The sequence below is a fragment of the Hibiscus syriacus genome, unplaced genomic scaffold (assembly GCF_006381635.1).
Source record: "Hibiscus syriacus cultivar Baekdansim isolate YM2019G1 unplaced genomic scaffold, ASM638163v2 tig00110705_pilon, whole genome shotgun sequence".
Classification (NCBI taxonomy): Eukaryota; Viridiplantae; Streptophyta; class Magnoliopsida; order Malvales; family Malvaceae; genus Hibiscus; species Hibiscus syriacus.
The window spans coordinates 520,483-536,057 of NW_024062831.1; the positions used below are offsets into that span (position 1 = coordinate 520,483).

General features: G+C 32.4%; 1 protein-coding gene and 1 pseudogene across 1 annotated transcript; one reads left to right on the top strand and one right to left on the bottom strand.

Annotated features, from left to right (window-relative positions):
• Positions 1–9,918: 9,918 nt before the first annotated feature.
• LOC120138804 (B-box zinc finger protein 32-like) lies at positions 9,919–11,215 on the top strand. Its single transcript, XM_039154210.1, has 4 exons — positions 9,919–10,294; positions 10,673–10,728; positions 11,037–11,102; positions 11,186–11,215. The coding sequence occupies exons 1-4, from the start codon at positions 9,919–9,921 to the stop codon at positions 11,213–11,215; spliced, it is 528 nt and encodes a 175-aa protein (XP_039010141.1).
• Positions 11,216–12,586: 1,371 nt separating this feature from the next.
• Positions 12,587–15,337, bottom strand: LOC120138756 (annotated as a pseudogene).
• Positions 15,338–15,575: the final 238 nt, after the last annotated feature.

Sequence of the window (15,575 nt, forward strand, 5' to 3'; positions counted from 1 at the left end):
TACTAGCAACTTAAACGAACATATTAAACCAATATTCACCTTTTTCCTTTAGGGGGAATCGGTTCCCTACTAAGGGGGTATCAATTCCCTCATGACATTCTGTAAATTTTTGTTCGTTTGAAGGGGTATCGGTTCCCCTTGAATGGGTACCGATTCCCCTTGCCCAGAAATCATATTTTTAACTCGAAAATTACTTCATTTCCTCTCAAACACTTTATATATCATCCCCTTTTCATTCTTAACTCTAGTACACATACTTAAACCAATCTATATTCATTTATTTCATCTTAAACCTCAAAATCCTATCTTCCATATGAGATTCAAGAATCATACCAAATTTTCAATGTGTTCTAATTCCAATTCTAACACTTCATACTTCTTAATTAGATTGATGACAAGTCAAATTCATCCATAAAACTTCAACAACCATACCATATCAAAATTTCATCTTAAAACTCATATTGCAAATTCCTTCTTAATTCCTTTATCTTATTGTTTAAATCCCATATAAGTTTTCCTTAAGCTTATTTAATACCCAAAGAATCAAAACTAAGCTTAAAACTCAAGAATTAACCAACTGAAATTAAACTTACCTATTGTAGCTAAGCCCCACGTGAAGAAGAGAAAGCAAGAAGAAGAAAGCTTCCAGATAGCTCTCTTCCCACGTTTTTCACTCTTATAAAAGGGGGAAGAATATCTTTTAAAGGAAAAGACCATAATACTTTTAATTTCCTTTAATAATTACTAAATAACCTTCATTATATATTCAAATAATCATTGAATTATTTCATTCTTCTACTTTAGTCATCAAATTCTGAAACTTTTCAAATTAGTCACTAACCCGGTATTGCAGTTGTTACAAATCTCCCCTCCTTTTAAGAAAATTCGCCCTCGAATTTTCACTGCACATCTTAATAAGAACATATCTTCTAATGTTCTTATGTTGCTTCCTTGACTTATTCTTTCTTGTCATCATCAGAAACTTACTTTTCAATCCTTTAGTTTTCCAACTATCTTTTTCGTTTATACATTCATCTTCTGTTGTTTATCATATGAACAATAACCAGTAATACCAATCCATTGTTGTCTTTTCTCTCATTCGATTATGCATTTTTCCTTTGACCTTTCTAAAATTCCATATAATGTCACTCATCACGTTGACAGTAACATTCATCTCATCACTCTATATCATAAATCCATTTATTTCTTCATAACCCTCTAATTACCTTATAACCATACCAAACTTGTATTTCGTCATCATTTGACCAAAACACAACTTTAAATCTTATTCAATGTGATTAAACATATACTTTAAGGAGTCAAACAATATTTTTACATCACCTTGCACACTTGTCTTATTTCTATATCAAAATTGTCCTCTGTACTTCCATATTTATCGTATCTGATTCTTTTAAATCAATCCCTTTCATTTCTTTATTCCTTATTCCTTATACATAAATCATATATTTCCTTTCATGTTCACATACTCTTGTCTTATCACTTATACTCATCTTTATGTACCAATCTTCATTGCATCCTCATTACTCTGATAACCCATTTCTTATACATAACTTCATTCTTTATCATTTCTTATACTTGTATTTTCCTTCCTGAAGGTTCCATGCAAATACTTATCTCTGTTTCTACATCATAGCTATCTGCTCAGAATATACAACTATATTCAAATTCACATCATAATCAATTAACTCCACTATATCTTTCCTCCAATCTTATAACTATAGCACCTTTACTCTGACAGCTAGATAATAACTTTTGTTCAATCTAGGGCACAAGCCCTATTATACCAATCATATACATCATTTCCAATCTAAATTATCTCAAAATTCGCTTACTCAACTTATCAATTTCACCTCTATTCTCATACATCCTGAAATTTCTTTTGCTCAAACTCAACATTCTGACTTCCTATGTCCTATAATCTGATCATCGATATACACATTCTGACTTCTTTTTCCTTTACTATATCACATTACTATGATCCAAATATGCAACTATATCAAGATCCATTGCAGATCTGGTTATCATATCCTGACAATATCTTATAATCTTATAATTCCAGTACATTTTTATCACATACTCTAGTTAGCTAATGCTAACTCTTTCCATCTTAACTGCAAACCATTATCATAAACATACTCTTGTTTATGCGCAATACTATCACTTCGTTTCAAACTCATAAGCTCTGACTTTATACATCTTATACACTTGTCACTGATGCACTTATCCTTGAGTTCTTCTATACGTACTCATCACGTCCTTAAATCTTTTTAACCTTCTTATGGTGACACCTGTTCACCATATTCTATCTTATCCACATAATAACAAAACTACTCTATATCGTGTTTCTGATTCCAAACGATGAAAACTTTCTATCATTATTCAGATATGATTTCAGCTTTCTGAAATCAACTTTTGATCTTACTAGGCTTTTCCTGAGGTGTCCGCTCTTCATCCTGCCTGGCCAGGGCAGGTGAATAACTATCACAATCAGGAATATCACCTTTCACTTACTTCAAAATTATCACGATCGGATTTCTACTGTATTAAACTATTCTTATTCTATTAGCAAGACAACATACTCCTTACACTATCAGATCAGAAATTTTTCACTCTATGTTGGCATGTACACATTTTATGACACTTTGGACTTCGGTTTATGCCGAGAATCGGCTAAACCATAGCTCTGATACCATTAAATGTAACACCCCCAACCCGTATCCGACCCGGATACGAGTCCGAAGTGTCACATTGACTTTTCAAACATTTATTCGTATAAAATAGTGAGTAATTTAAAAACTTTGATAACATTTAACTTATTCAAAACGTTTACAAAATATATCAGAGTTCATATAATTTATGTCTTTAGACTACATGTCAACTACACTCTATATACAATACCTATATTTTCTGATCTGACATTTGGTAAGGAAAACTGACCTGTCTTGCTCCGCATTACTCTTTACTCTTCTCGAAACCTACGTGTGAAACAATCACACGCTAAGTCGAAGACTTAGTGAGGCATAACAACTTATAATGCACTTTATAACATATATCAATACATGCATGTTCTGTTCTATCATGTTATATCAATTCCATGCATTCTTTGTATCATATAAAATCATATCAGATTAATTGCAGTAAATACATACATACACATAATTCATCATTAACAGTTTATCATGTAATCACATACTTTTATGGTTAACTTTTTCAATCAAACACTATACACACACAACATCATATCATTTCTATAACATTTATCATACCACTAACATATATTTGTTCATATCTCTGGATTAGCCCATGTACATATGTGAGAACTATCGATATGTGAGTCTATAGAGGTTGTGCACTAATGCTGTCACCACAGCTCGTATAATTGCACCGAAGTGCCGCGTAGAATTGCACCGTAGTGCCATATAATAATGTCCATAAGGACCACATATTATTCCTTAAGAATCATATACATATACTAGGGATCAAGTATGTGTCTTTCAAGACTTCACACATGTTCCACAGAATATATATATATCCCGAAGGACTGCGTAGAATTGCACCGTAGTGCCATATAATAATGTCCATAAGGACCACATATTATTCCTTAAGAATCATATACATATACTAGGGATCAAGTATGTGTCTTTCAAGACTTCACACATGTTCCAAAGAATATACATATGTCCCGAAGGACCGCGTAGACCCTCGACTCTTGGCATGCCAACTATACCCCTAGCTTTCATGACACATAACATGGGCGTTATCATTTATTTTATTTCAAATATTCACAAACTTGTAATTCACTTTCACATATCACGTATCACATAGCTTCTTTTCATATTATCATATAGTCACATAGTTCACTTACACGTAGATCATTTCCATATAATTCACATGTCACATATATCATGTTTTCATATAATTTCTATCATTTCTCACCCAATCACATTTATTCATGTAAACATACTTATCATATATTGTTTACATAAGATCATATACTTCATATAACATATAGAAACACCTAGAACACTTTCACGTAGCTTATATCAATTTTTAGAGTCCTTTCATATTACCTGATGACATATATATATATATATATATATATATCATATTATCTACCTTATGCTCCATTTCTTTGTATTCCCTTTTCATATCAGCATACATTTAAATTCTTATATGTCCTATCAATATCCTATAAACTTACTCATATTCTCATATATCATATTTAATATAATTTGTGTAGTAATACTCTATAATTGTATCATATAATGATTTTACCCAAGTACTCCTTTATAAAGTTTATATTACATGTTCAATTAGTCTCATGCTATCTTATAAATAATTTCCATTTATTTATATCATTTTCCTTTTCCACTCACATAAACCATCTATTTATTTAGTTCAATTTCTCATGACTTCCACAATACTCTTTAATAAAACTTTGTAGCTCTTCATTATAATACATAAACTATAGTTTCCTTTAATTTATCAATCTTCCCTATATTACTTATGTATCCTTATTTATGCCTTCGAATTCATACTATTCTCTTAGAGTCTCCTAACATTTCTCGTATAATCACTTATACCGTATCATATAACTTATACTTGATTATCTTATTCTCTCATGCTCATTTCATTTCTTATGACTCTATCATATAACTTATTCCATGTTCTTCCATTATTACATAATAAAGTCTTACATAAATCATATAGCATATACAAATCATATCATTATCTTTAGTCATGCATACATACAATCAATGTAATACAGATAATCACATATAATTATAACCACACATAATCATGTCCATGACTTCATGCATATTACTCTAGGAAATAGACTCATCGCAAGTCTTATTTCCATTAAACACTACATATCACTAGTATGCACTCACCTTGGCCTCACTAGTCAATTTCAATCTCTTATCTTTCCCTTGATCGATCTTACTTGCCAAATGTTCCAGAATTGCTTTATGCGCAGAATCTACATAAATGTACATTTTGAGGCAATCATTAGATACCTACACCTTGTAATTGGATACTAGCAACTTAAACGAACTTATTAAACCAATATTCACCTTTTTCCTTTAGGGGGAATCGGTTCCCTACTAAGGGGGTATCGATTCCCTCATGACATTCTGTAAATTTTTATTCGTTTGAAGGGGTATCGGTTCCTCTTGAATGGGTACCGATTCCCCTTGCCCAGAAATCATATTTTTAACTCGAAAATTACTTTATTTCCTCTCAAACACTTCATATATCATCCCCTTTTCATTCTTAACTCTAGTACACATACTTAAACCAATCTATATTCATTTATTTCATCTTAAACCTCAAAATCCTATCTTCCATATGAGATTCAAGAATCATACCAAATTTTCAATGTGTTCTAATTCCAATTCTAACACTTCATACTTCTTAATTAGATTGATGACAAGTCAAATTCATCCATAAAACTTCAACAACCATACCATATCAAAATTTCATCTTAAAACTCATATTGCAAATTCCTTCTTAATTCCTTTATCTTATTGTTTAAATCCCATATAAGCTTTCCTTAAGCTTATTTAATACCCAAAGAATCAAAACTAAGCTTAAAACTCAAGAATTAACCAACTGAAATTAAACTTACCTATTGTAGCTAAGCCCCACGTGAAGAAGAGAAAGCAAGAAGAAGAAAGCTTCCAGATAGCTCTCTTCCCACGTTTTTCACTCTTATAAAAGGGGGAAGAATATCTTTTAAAGGAAAAGACCATAATACCCTTAATTTCCTTTAATAATTACTAAATAACCTTCATTATATATTCAAATAATCATTGAATTATTTCATTCTTCTACTTTAGTCATCAAATTCTGAAACTTTTCAATTTAGTCACTAACTCGGTATTGCGGATGTTACAACTTGTGTAGTAAAAAGTTAAAAAGAAAGAAAAAAATCAACCAAACACGTGTAATCTAACATGTGCTTAATTAAATGAGCTTTTATTTTTCTTTTAGTAATATACAATGTAACAATTGAACTTCGGCTGGTTAATTAAAAAAATTAAAATTTGAGTGTAGTTGTATTATTGAAATTTTAATATATTTTTAAAATTTTATAATTGTCAATAATGTATTTTTAATAATGCAATTTTAAAAAATCTAAAATTATAATATAACATTTTTTTCGAGCTGCTCACGAGCTTTTCGAGTCGAGTATCGAGTAGCTCGTTTTGCCTCGTTAAGAACTTGAGTAGAGTCCATTCGATCTGAGTATTTATCGAGCCTTGATCGAGTCGATCTCGTCTCATTTACATCCCTACTTTTACCCTCGGTTTGGCCATCTTGGCTCATCCAACGATCTAGGAGAGGCCTTACAGCGTCTGTTATCCTTTTTATGCGCGGGGAAGCTCTGTCCTAGCAATAGCAGAGGAGACATGGAAGGGATCACACGAGCCTCTAGTGGAGTCGAGTATAGCCTACGTGGCGCGGGAAGGACGACTGGAGCCTTGTGGGGACTGATATGGTGTGCGTGTGAGAGCTGGAGGGACACACGCTTGCATCTTACGCCAATCAAATCTGATGGCTCATTTTCTTCAACAGCGGCAACGAGTTCACATTAGGGTAAAAACTTAATAATTGTGGGATCTGGATCGTTGGATCTAAAATTAGATCCAACGGCTGGGAGGCGGCTGCGCGAAAAAGGGTTATGAAACCCTAGTGGCCTTTTGATTCGGATCGTTAGATGGGAAGCAGATCTAACGGTCCTCAGTCCGTGCTATGCTTGGCTAAGGATGACAAATCCTAATCGTTCAGGTTTCACGCAGGTGGGCTATACACCATTGGGCTGATGGTTGGATGGGCCGCTTCTCTGGTCTGATGCTTTCAAGTGGGCTCCTTCTGGGGGCTGGTTGTTTTGTAAAGTTGGACAAATCCTTCTGCGGGTTTTGACGATGCGGACTTAAACGGAGCGGTTTAAAAAGCCCGTAATCATAAACAATCTTTAATTCTAAGGCCTGCGGCTCGTACCATTTAACCCGCAGGCTAACAGACTTACTCGTTTACTGTTTATGTGAAAGAATAGAGAAGTTGGGGAGATAGAGAGAAACTGCGAAGAATGGAAACAAAAAAAATGAGGTTATGGTTCTTAAAATTTTATAACGGCATATATATAATAATATAAGTCACACAAAACAACGTAATTTAGAGATTTCCATGACAAGTTTTAATGTGCTAATCGTGTAAGGGCTTCACCCACTTTTGAATTAATACAATATAATCCTCAAATATAGTTTATTATTTTAATTTTGCACTCCAGTTTTATGTATGTTTTTTATCACTACCTCAAGTTTTATATATTATTTGTATATTTGCATATTATGTTACTTTACCTTTTTAATTTAATTATTATATTTATACATGGTTTAATATTTTGATTTGTTTTTTCTTTTTTTAACGTATATGTATATAGTTTTTCTTCTGATTAATTATTGGAGTATAATAAACGTTTTATGGCTTATTTATATATATATTGATGGTATTAATTATAAATGGTAAATATGTATATAAAAAGATGGAAACATTTTTGCTTATGTTATCATATTATGTTATCATAGGTATAATTAATACGTTTGAACTTCAAAATTGTATATCATCAAATTAAAATGTGAATTGGGCTTCAGATTTCAGTGCACATAAAACGTGAATTGAGCTATGGCTAAAATGCACATAAAACATGAATTAGGCCTAACGTAAATTGTCTTCCATAAAACATAAAATAATTTGAAAAAATAATTAAATTAAGCGGGCTACCCACGGAGCCCACGAGTATACCCATTAAACCCACGAGTTTAACAGTCCAGCCTAATAAGCCCACAATTTAAACGAGCTTTATTTTTTTAGGCCCGAAGCCCACACGGGCCGCGGGTTATACGGGTAGCCCGCGGGCCTTAGCCCATATACCCAGCTCTAATGCATGTATTCATATTCGATAATTATTTATGTTTTTAACCAACAAGCATTAATCTAGCATATAATAATAAAAAAATTAAAATTAAAAAATAAATTTATCCAACTTAATTAAATTTAATTATGATATTACTAATAAATAATAATATTGTAATATAAAGGTATGATATGTAATTGGAGGTAGTAATACAAATAAAAGTTACATAAATAAATAAAACGAAATAAAATAAAAGTAAGAATGAGATAGAAAAGAATGAGAAGAAAATGAAAATATATTCTGGATAAAATTTAGTGTGTATATTCCCCATAAATCCGTATAGTTTAACTTAAGGTGAGAATGAAAAATTTGAGATTAAGGTTAGAGATTTGAGTATTTAGTTTAGAGATTTAATTTAAAATTTGTGGATAATGGGATTTAGACAACAAGAGGGATGGTCGACAATGGATATCCGGTGATAGGTGAGTGACTGTTTAACGATGGCGAAGGCTACTTGGTGATGACCGACGACAATTAGTAATGATATTAAAATAAGAGATTTTAGGGATGCAATTTTTTATTATATTTTTTAAAAAAAATGTATTTCAAACAATATTATTATTAATCTTTTTTAAAAAATAAAAAATTTTAAAATATATAAAATGACATGTGTCACTTAATGGGTTTTAACGGCTATTACTGCGTATACATCTAAAAGTATAATGTAGAAAACATTATACATATATTTTTAATAAAAAATTCTTTAGGAAATTAAAGTTAACTTAGACTATAGTTTAAACACTTATTTTTGTATTAAGTCAAAATATAAACATGACATGTGTCACTTAATGGGCTTTTTAAATGTCGTTACTACGTAGACATCTAAAAGTGTAACATAGAAAATGCCAGACACCTAAAAGTGTAACATCAGAAATGTTAGAAACCTATTTTTAACGAAAAAAATCTTTACACACCTAAATTTAACTTAGGATATAGTTTGGACAAATATTTTTACATTAAGCCTTTTAAAATATTAGTTTCAAATTTTATTATTATTTGAGAAAATATGTGTATAGTCCCCATTTTTTTATTAATCTAAAGCGATTACAATATAATATCTATGGTATAAATCTTTAATCATTTGACAATAAAAACGTAATAAACATTGTAAGCTCTAGTGCTATAAAACTTATAGGAATAATTTGAAAAAAACATGTAAAAAAAATATTATTCTCAATTCACTAGTTGGATGACTTTATCCATTGAAAATATGTATACTAAATGTTTTATGCTTTTAATTTTAAATTTTAATTTCAACAACAATACTTTTAATTCTTATTTTTTTATTTTTAAAAAACTTGATACAACATGCATGTATTAAAACACACAATAAAATAAAAACATTAATTAATTAGTTATACCATTGAACTGTTAATTTTATCAATTATTAAATTTTGATTTTCGTTTTAATTGTATCATTGGACTCTTAAATCGGTAATAATCGGATCAAAACGACGTTGTTTTTGTGACGTGACTACATCGACATCCATCAGCCACATGATCACGTTGTTAACGATTTAACGATTCAATGATATAATTGAAACGAAAATCAAAGTTTAATGATATAATTGATAAAATTAAAAGTTTATTGGTATAAACGATGTAATATCTAAAGTTCGATAATATAGGATGTAGTTTACTTTATTTATTTATTATTATTATTATTAGAACCATTAATTAAATTAATAATATAATAACCACACAAAAATAAAAACCCTCACAAATTCTCTCATTTTCTTAAAATCTCTTGAAGCAAATTGTTTGTTTTTGCACCGCTTTTCTATCTTCCCCAAACATCTCTTTCTTTTCCCTTTTCCCTTTTTCTATTTTCTCCTCAATTCCCTCTCCCCCTAAATCTATTCTTCTTATTACTTCACATTCCTTTGTTATCTGATAAAAAACAAAGGAATCAAAACATGAAGACAGGCAACCTTTGCGAGCTTTGCAAAGTGGAGGCCTCCGTTTACTGCTCGGCAGACTCTGCTCTTCTCTGTTGGAAATGCGATCACAAGGTTCACCATGCCAACTTCCTTGTCGCTCGTCATCTCCGTCAGATTCTCTGCTCGAAATGTAAATCTTCTTCTCATAATCTTTGCAAAGCTTCTTCTGAAAAACCCAACCACCCAATGGCTTGTTCCACTTTCTCGTCTTCTTCTTCTTCTTCCTCCTCCTCTCATTGTTTATCAACAAGTGAATCTTCTTCCAACGGTGTTAAACCCAAAAGGGTATGTGTAACATCGACATCATCCACCGTTTCACATTCGGAGGTTTCGGATGCGAATGGTTTGGAGAGTATTTTGACCGTTTCACATCATCCACCGTTTCACCTTCATTTCTTACTTTGTTCTCTACACTTTTATACTCATTTTTTTAAGGCTTAATACAAAAAAAAACTTATGTTATATTTATATAATTTTAAAATTGTATCTGTCGTGTTTGCTTTGCGGCTTCTGTTTCTGTCAAAAGAGATGTCAATTGAATATTGGAATCGATTATTCTACTTATATATGTTCTCTGACATAAGTTTTTCGGACTCTTCATTTTTTATTGAGACTTGGATATTGGACTATACTTATGTGGGGTACATACCCGTGTCGACACTTGTACCGAAGAACTGTTGGGCTCTAACATGTCCTTTTTTCTCTGGGTAATGTTGGTTTAATTTGCTAGGAACTCAATGCAACCTTTTCAAAGCCACTCAAAGATTTGCTATAGATCAGCAGAAGGTGAGGCTGATGATGCAGCTCTTATTTCAACCGACAGCAAGGAGACTGACATTAGGGTGGACAGGTAACATTTATTTCTATCATTCTATGTTGATATAACTCTTCATTTTTCTTGACGTACCCGTGTCCCATACATGAGCATGCGGATGGATGGGGTTATAGCCTCTGGAATATCTGAAACAACTTTGAAAATACTCATCATATGCGTGTCGGAAACATACCCGTCTAACATAGACTTATAAGGTCTAAAGCTCGGGTTTCGTCGGGGTTTATGTCAGTTGTCATATTGTTTTCAGTTGAACGTACAGAGGCTATCATTTGAAGAAGAGCAGGGTGTTGAAACAATGGAGGAAGCCAAAGTTGCTTTGCGGAAAGTAATAAACAAGGGCGTCGTGCAAAATCTGAAGAGCCGTCACTGCATGTAATAAACAGAGTTTGTCGTTCTCTTCGGATGTAGGTTTTTAACATGGATTTTTCGGATGCCTAGTGTATGGGTCGATTTTATATATATATACAATAAACAACCAGTTGATTTAGTACGATGAGGTACTATGTATCTTAAGTAAGGTCAGGAGTTTGAATCCTGGTATTTACGAATGGAGCAAACTGGGTTGGGAGGATCGCCCTCGTCTCTGCAGTACCCGATCTGGATTAATCGATCAATAGATCAGATACAAGTGATTAATTAAAAATAAATAAACTTAATGCAAAGGGTAGGGTTACTATTTATTTATAAGGGTAAAATACACAAATAGTCTCCCAATATAGAGGATTTTTTTTATTGAGTTATTCGACTATTAAAAATTATAAAATGGTATTGTGTTGTTTTGTTGAGTTTCTCGACTATTGAAAGTCATAAAATGGTCACTCGACTCTTCATATGTTCCAAACTCGTCCATTTTCGTTAAAAATTGATGACAGTGCACGAATCAAGCTACCTTAGTGGTTAAAGAAATGATTATTGTCTTAGAAGTCTCGGGTTCAAGCACCAACCTCTACAGAGGTGTTTGAGTGTTCATTGTCAAATAATTTAGAATCTTTATAACAAATACTATATTGTAATCACCTAAATTTAATAAAAAAAAATGATGACAATCTGAGTTAGACGTTAACATGTTGGTTGAGATATATGATAGTCGTTTGAATCGAAAAGAAAAAATATTCACATTACAATTTTTGTACTCATATTATTACTATTATTTAATATTTAATATTTTTTATGTATAATTATACTTTATATTCAGAATTTATATTATTTTTCTTAACAATATCATCTTTAAAATTTAAATTTATTATTTAGACAATATATCATTGAACCGATCGCTTGATAGTTATATCGTTACTATTAATTTTTATACAAATTATGACTATAAATAAGAAAAATTATCCGATACACAAGCTTATTTTAAATTTTAGTTTACATAAGAATGTTTATGTTTATTTAATTACATGTATCCTATTTAGGATTTAGGTTTAGGGTTTAGAATTTAGGGATCTAAGAATAGTACTTTAACTTTTAGAAATTAAGGATAAAATAAAGACAGGTTAAATTTTACACAATTTGTGAATCAAATAATAATCTTATAAATAAAAGAAACATTTAAGTCACTTTACTATATACATTCACATAAATAACTTTTTTCCCATTTCTTTGATGAATTAAAGATAATAAATTTATGAAATGTGCACCTCTATAACAATGAAGCTTTTACAACATAACAAGCACATATTGACTCAAAGCCTCTAATATTTCTACCATATGAGAGAAAAACAACAAACAAACAAAAGAGATCATCTTAACAGAACTTTTTATCTATGGTACTTCACACCCCAAATGAAGAATGAACAAGTGAAGTATACCTGTTCAAATACACATCCAAAATGGACTCTTTCCTGGTTAACCTCAAAAGGCAGGGTTAACAAAAACATGAATAAACCAAGTGGTTCTTCTTGGCAACATAAGGAGAGAGGTAGTTAGTGATGTGAGCAGAGGAACCCGGAATCTTGTCCGGAACGAGGATTTGAGGCTTCCCTGAAGCTATTCTTTTTCCGGCTACATTCGCATAAAACAGCCCGGAGATGGCTGGGACAAATAAGTCGCTCTGAGAACATATGTAGAAGTCTATAACCCTTTCGAATTCCGAACCTTCCGGTTCAAGGAACTTCCTCTTTTTCTCCTTCGGCATTATGTTTTCCTGCAACGGTTCCGATGAGCAAAACGGTGTTTGGAATATAGGATTGTTATCAGAGAAGAGAAAATTTTACTCACCTTTGTGTATGTTCTTGGGAAGATATCTTTTAGGACACTGAGGCTGCTGTCCCAGGTTGTTTGAGTTAGGTATATGGTGGTATCCATGTTGAATCCGACCTTCCTTAGAAATAAAGCAATCTCCTCTGCATTATAACAACTCTTGGCCCCAACAGAACCACTTCCATGGCAGTTCTTATTCTCTAACACCTCAACCCTCAAGTCTACTGCTATGAACCGGCCATTTGATTTGCGACTCAAAGTTCTGAGTCGTTCAACCATTGAATCGATGACTTTGTTAACCTCCGGTTGCAGCTCCAAAGTTCCAAACATTCCCAAACAAGGAACCAAATCAACACTACTCTTTTGTGCTGTTATTCTCATATTTGCAGTAGGGAAGTAGGTTGCAAGCCTTATATTGCCCTTTGATTTAAATACAGGTACTACATTTTCCATTATGTAATCTTCAGTGACCCGATTCGGAACCTTCACGGCAGCAAGATCCAGAATTGATATCTGATCCGGCAATCCGTTTACGACTTTGACAACCCCTTCCAGGCTTTTCATGAATTCTCAACATTATAAATGTCTTTGAAGGTTCTGAAGATATGGTCATCCAAAAAAGGAAAGTTTAGATCATATTCAATTGTTTTACTGCAATTCAGATTTTTCACATAGATCATATGAAATTTGCACTGCTCAACATTCTTCATTGGATAAAAAAAGTCTTACTACAACTAAAGGGTGAAGGAAAAGAAGACAATGTAATATGAGATGTTCGAAATTAACACGAGAACTAACCTTTCAGCACCATTACTTCCTCTAAAGTCAGGAAGTACAAGAGTTGCAGATAGATACCTAGCTACTACAGCATCAGCTACCTGATGAATGCAAAAACCATAGAATGAATGATAGTTTAGATGCAAAACAGGTTAAAAAAGCACGGTTCGATCTTAAATCAATTTTCGGGTCAAAAGAACGAGGTTAATGTCGCATAGGCCGCAATCAAAAGGGGACTTTCATATGCAATAAAGATAGTTAAGAGAGAAGAAACACAAAATCGAAACAACAAAGCTATATCAGTTAGATGTAGATAGTGAATATACCTGAGAGACATGGTACTCTGGGCCATTAGTCAATGAGAAAGTAACATACCCTCTTGAACGTTCCATCTCATTCTGATCTGTCAACAAGTAAGAGCTCCATCAATTAGAATGAACATTAACATAAGTTTCTGTCACGAAAATGAATTTCGACATCGGACAACGATACATGTTAAACAAGTTCATAGAAAACTTGGTCATTTTTGAAGAAGTTGAGTGAAGTAAACAAACCAAAAACTGTGCTCCAGCATGGTTTTAGCTCTTCAGTATCCTCTATCCATGGCCCTTTGGTACTTTCAGAAAGCTTTACAAGTGCATCCTTCTCGATAACTTGAGAATCCTGAGCTTGTCCGGGAATTTTCTCCTACAAAACAATGAAAGGAAAAAGACCATGTAAATGTAGAGTTTGTCTAGTAAAATTTTATGAGTTCGGCCATAGCATAAAATTCTGCATCATTTACTGCTACAGGGATTTGTAAATGGGTTGTCTTTTATTCCTTAATTAAATCTAGTTTTCAATATACTTCATCTGGATTTAATGTTTTCAAAATAATAACAAGTTTCAAGTTACATGGTCATGGAAGAAACAAATAAAACAAATAAAAGACATGGAAGAAACAAATAAAACAATGTCATTAAATTGGGAACATGGTTGAGCATAAAAATTCAATCTCTTGAAAACATGGAAGAAAACGGTGAAAAACTTGAGATCAACGAAGAATACACACACATTAACAGGGATTTAAATAGTTGTATGCTATCGAAATAGCGGTCGCGATAAAGATGCAGTGCAAAGATCGAAACAGCATCAGCTGTTACTACAATTACAATAAACACAACACATCTGAAAAGGCGACCGCAACCTCATTTAAATCCATGCATATATATATATATATATATATATATATATATATATATATATATATATTACCTGAGGGGATTCAAAATGGTCTCTTTTGATCATTTGGCCAAGCATCACAAACATGGTGAGAGTGAGAATGCCGGCCACCACTTGCCTCAAATCGCATCCCATTTTCTTCTCTATCAAAATTCTATGAAACCCAGAAATTCAGAGCTTAAGGGGTGGATGAAAAAGAAAAAGAAAAAGGGGTTTTCACAAGGATGTCAGAGCTAAAGAAGAGATTTGTTTGGAATAGAGGGAAAAAGCTTTGTTTATGCTACTGAAGCAGGCGCATAGACCACCGACACTTGCCCTGAGAATCATGTGTTGCTGTTTTCTTTAAAAAACAAAAAAAAAATGTTGACTTTCATTACTATTAATTTGGTTTTAGAATAAGTAATCTGAAAAGGTCAAATCCCAGGTTCCAAAAACGTCGGTTTTATACCAACCTTGATATCCCAAAACCAATCAGCAATCATCGGAATAACAGGTTTAATGGTTGATTTGGTCTTCAAATGTACTTTTAACATTATTTTTGTCAAATGTCAGTTGTTAAATGCTTTAACCTTTTTCCTTTAAAAATCCATGAAATTCT

Bases quoted from the DNA above. Each gene is read 5' to 3' on its own strand.
- LOC120138804 (XM_039154210.1), top strand. From the start codon at position 9,919: ATGAAGACAGGCAACCTTTGCGAGCTTTGCAAAGTGGAGGCCTCCGTT. The intron at 10,729-11,036 runs GTGAGGCTGATG...TTGAACGTACAG, and splicing joins TTGCTATAGATCAGCAGAAG to AGGCTATCATTTGAAGAAGA. The intron at 11,103-11,185 runs GTAATAAACAAG...CTTCGGATGTAG, and splicing joins CCAAAGTTGCTTTGCGGAAA to GTTTTTAACATGGATTTTTC.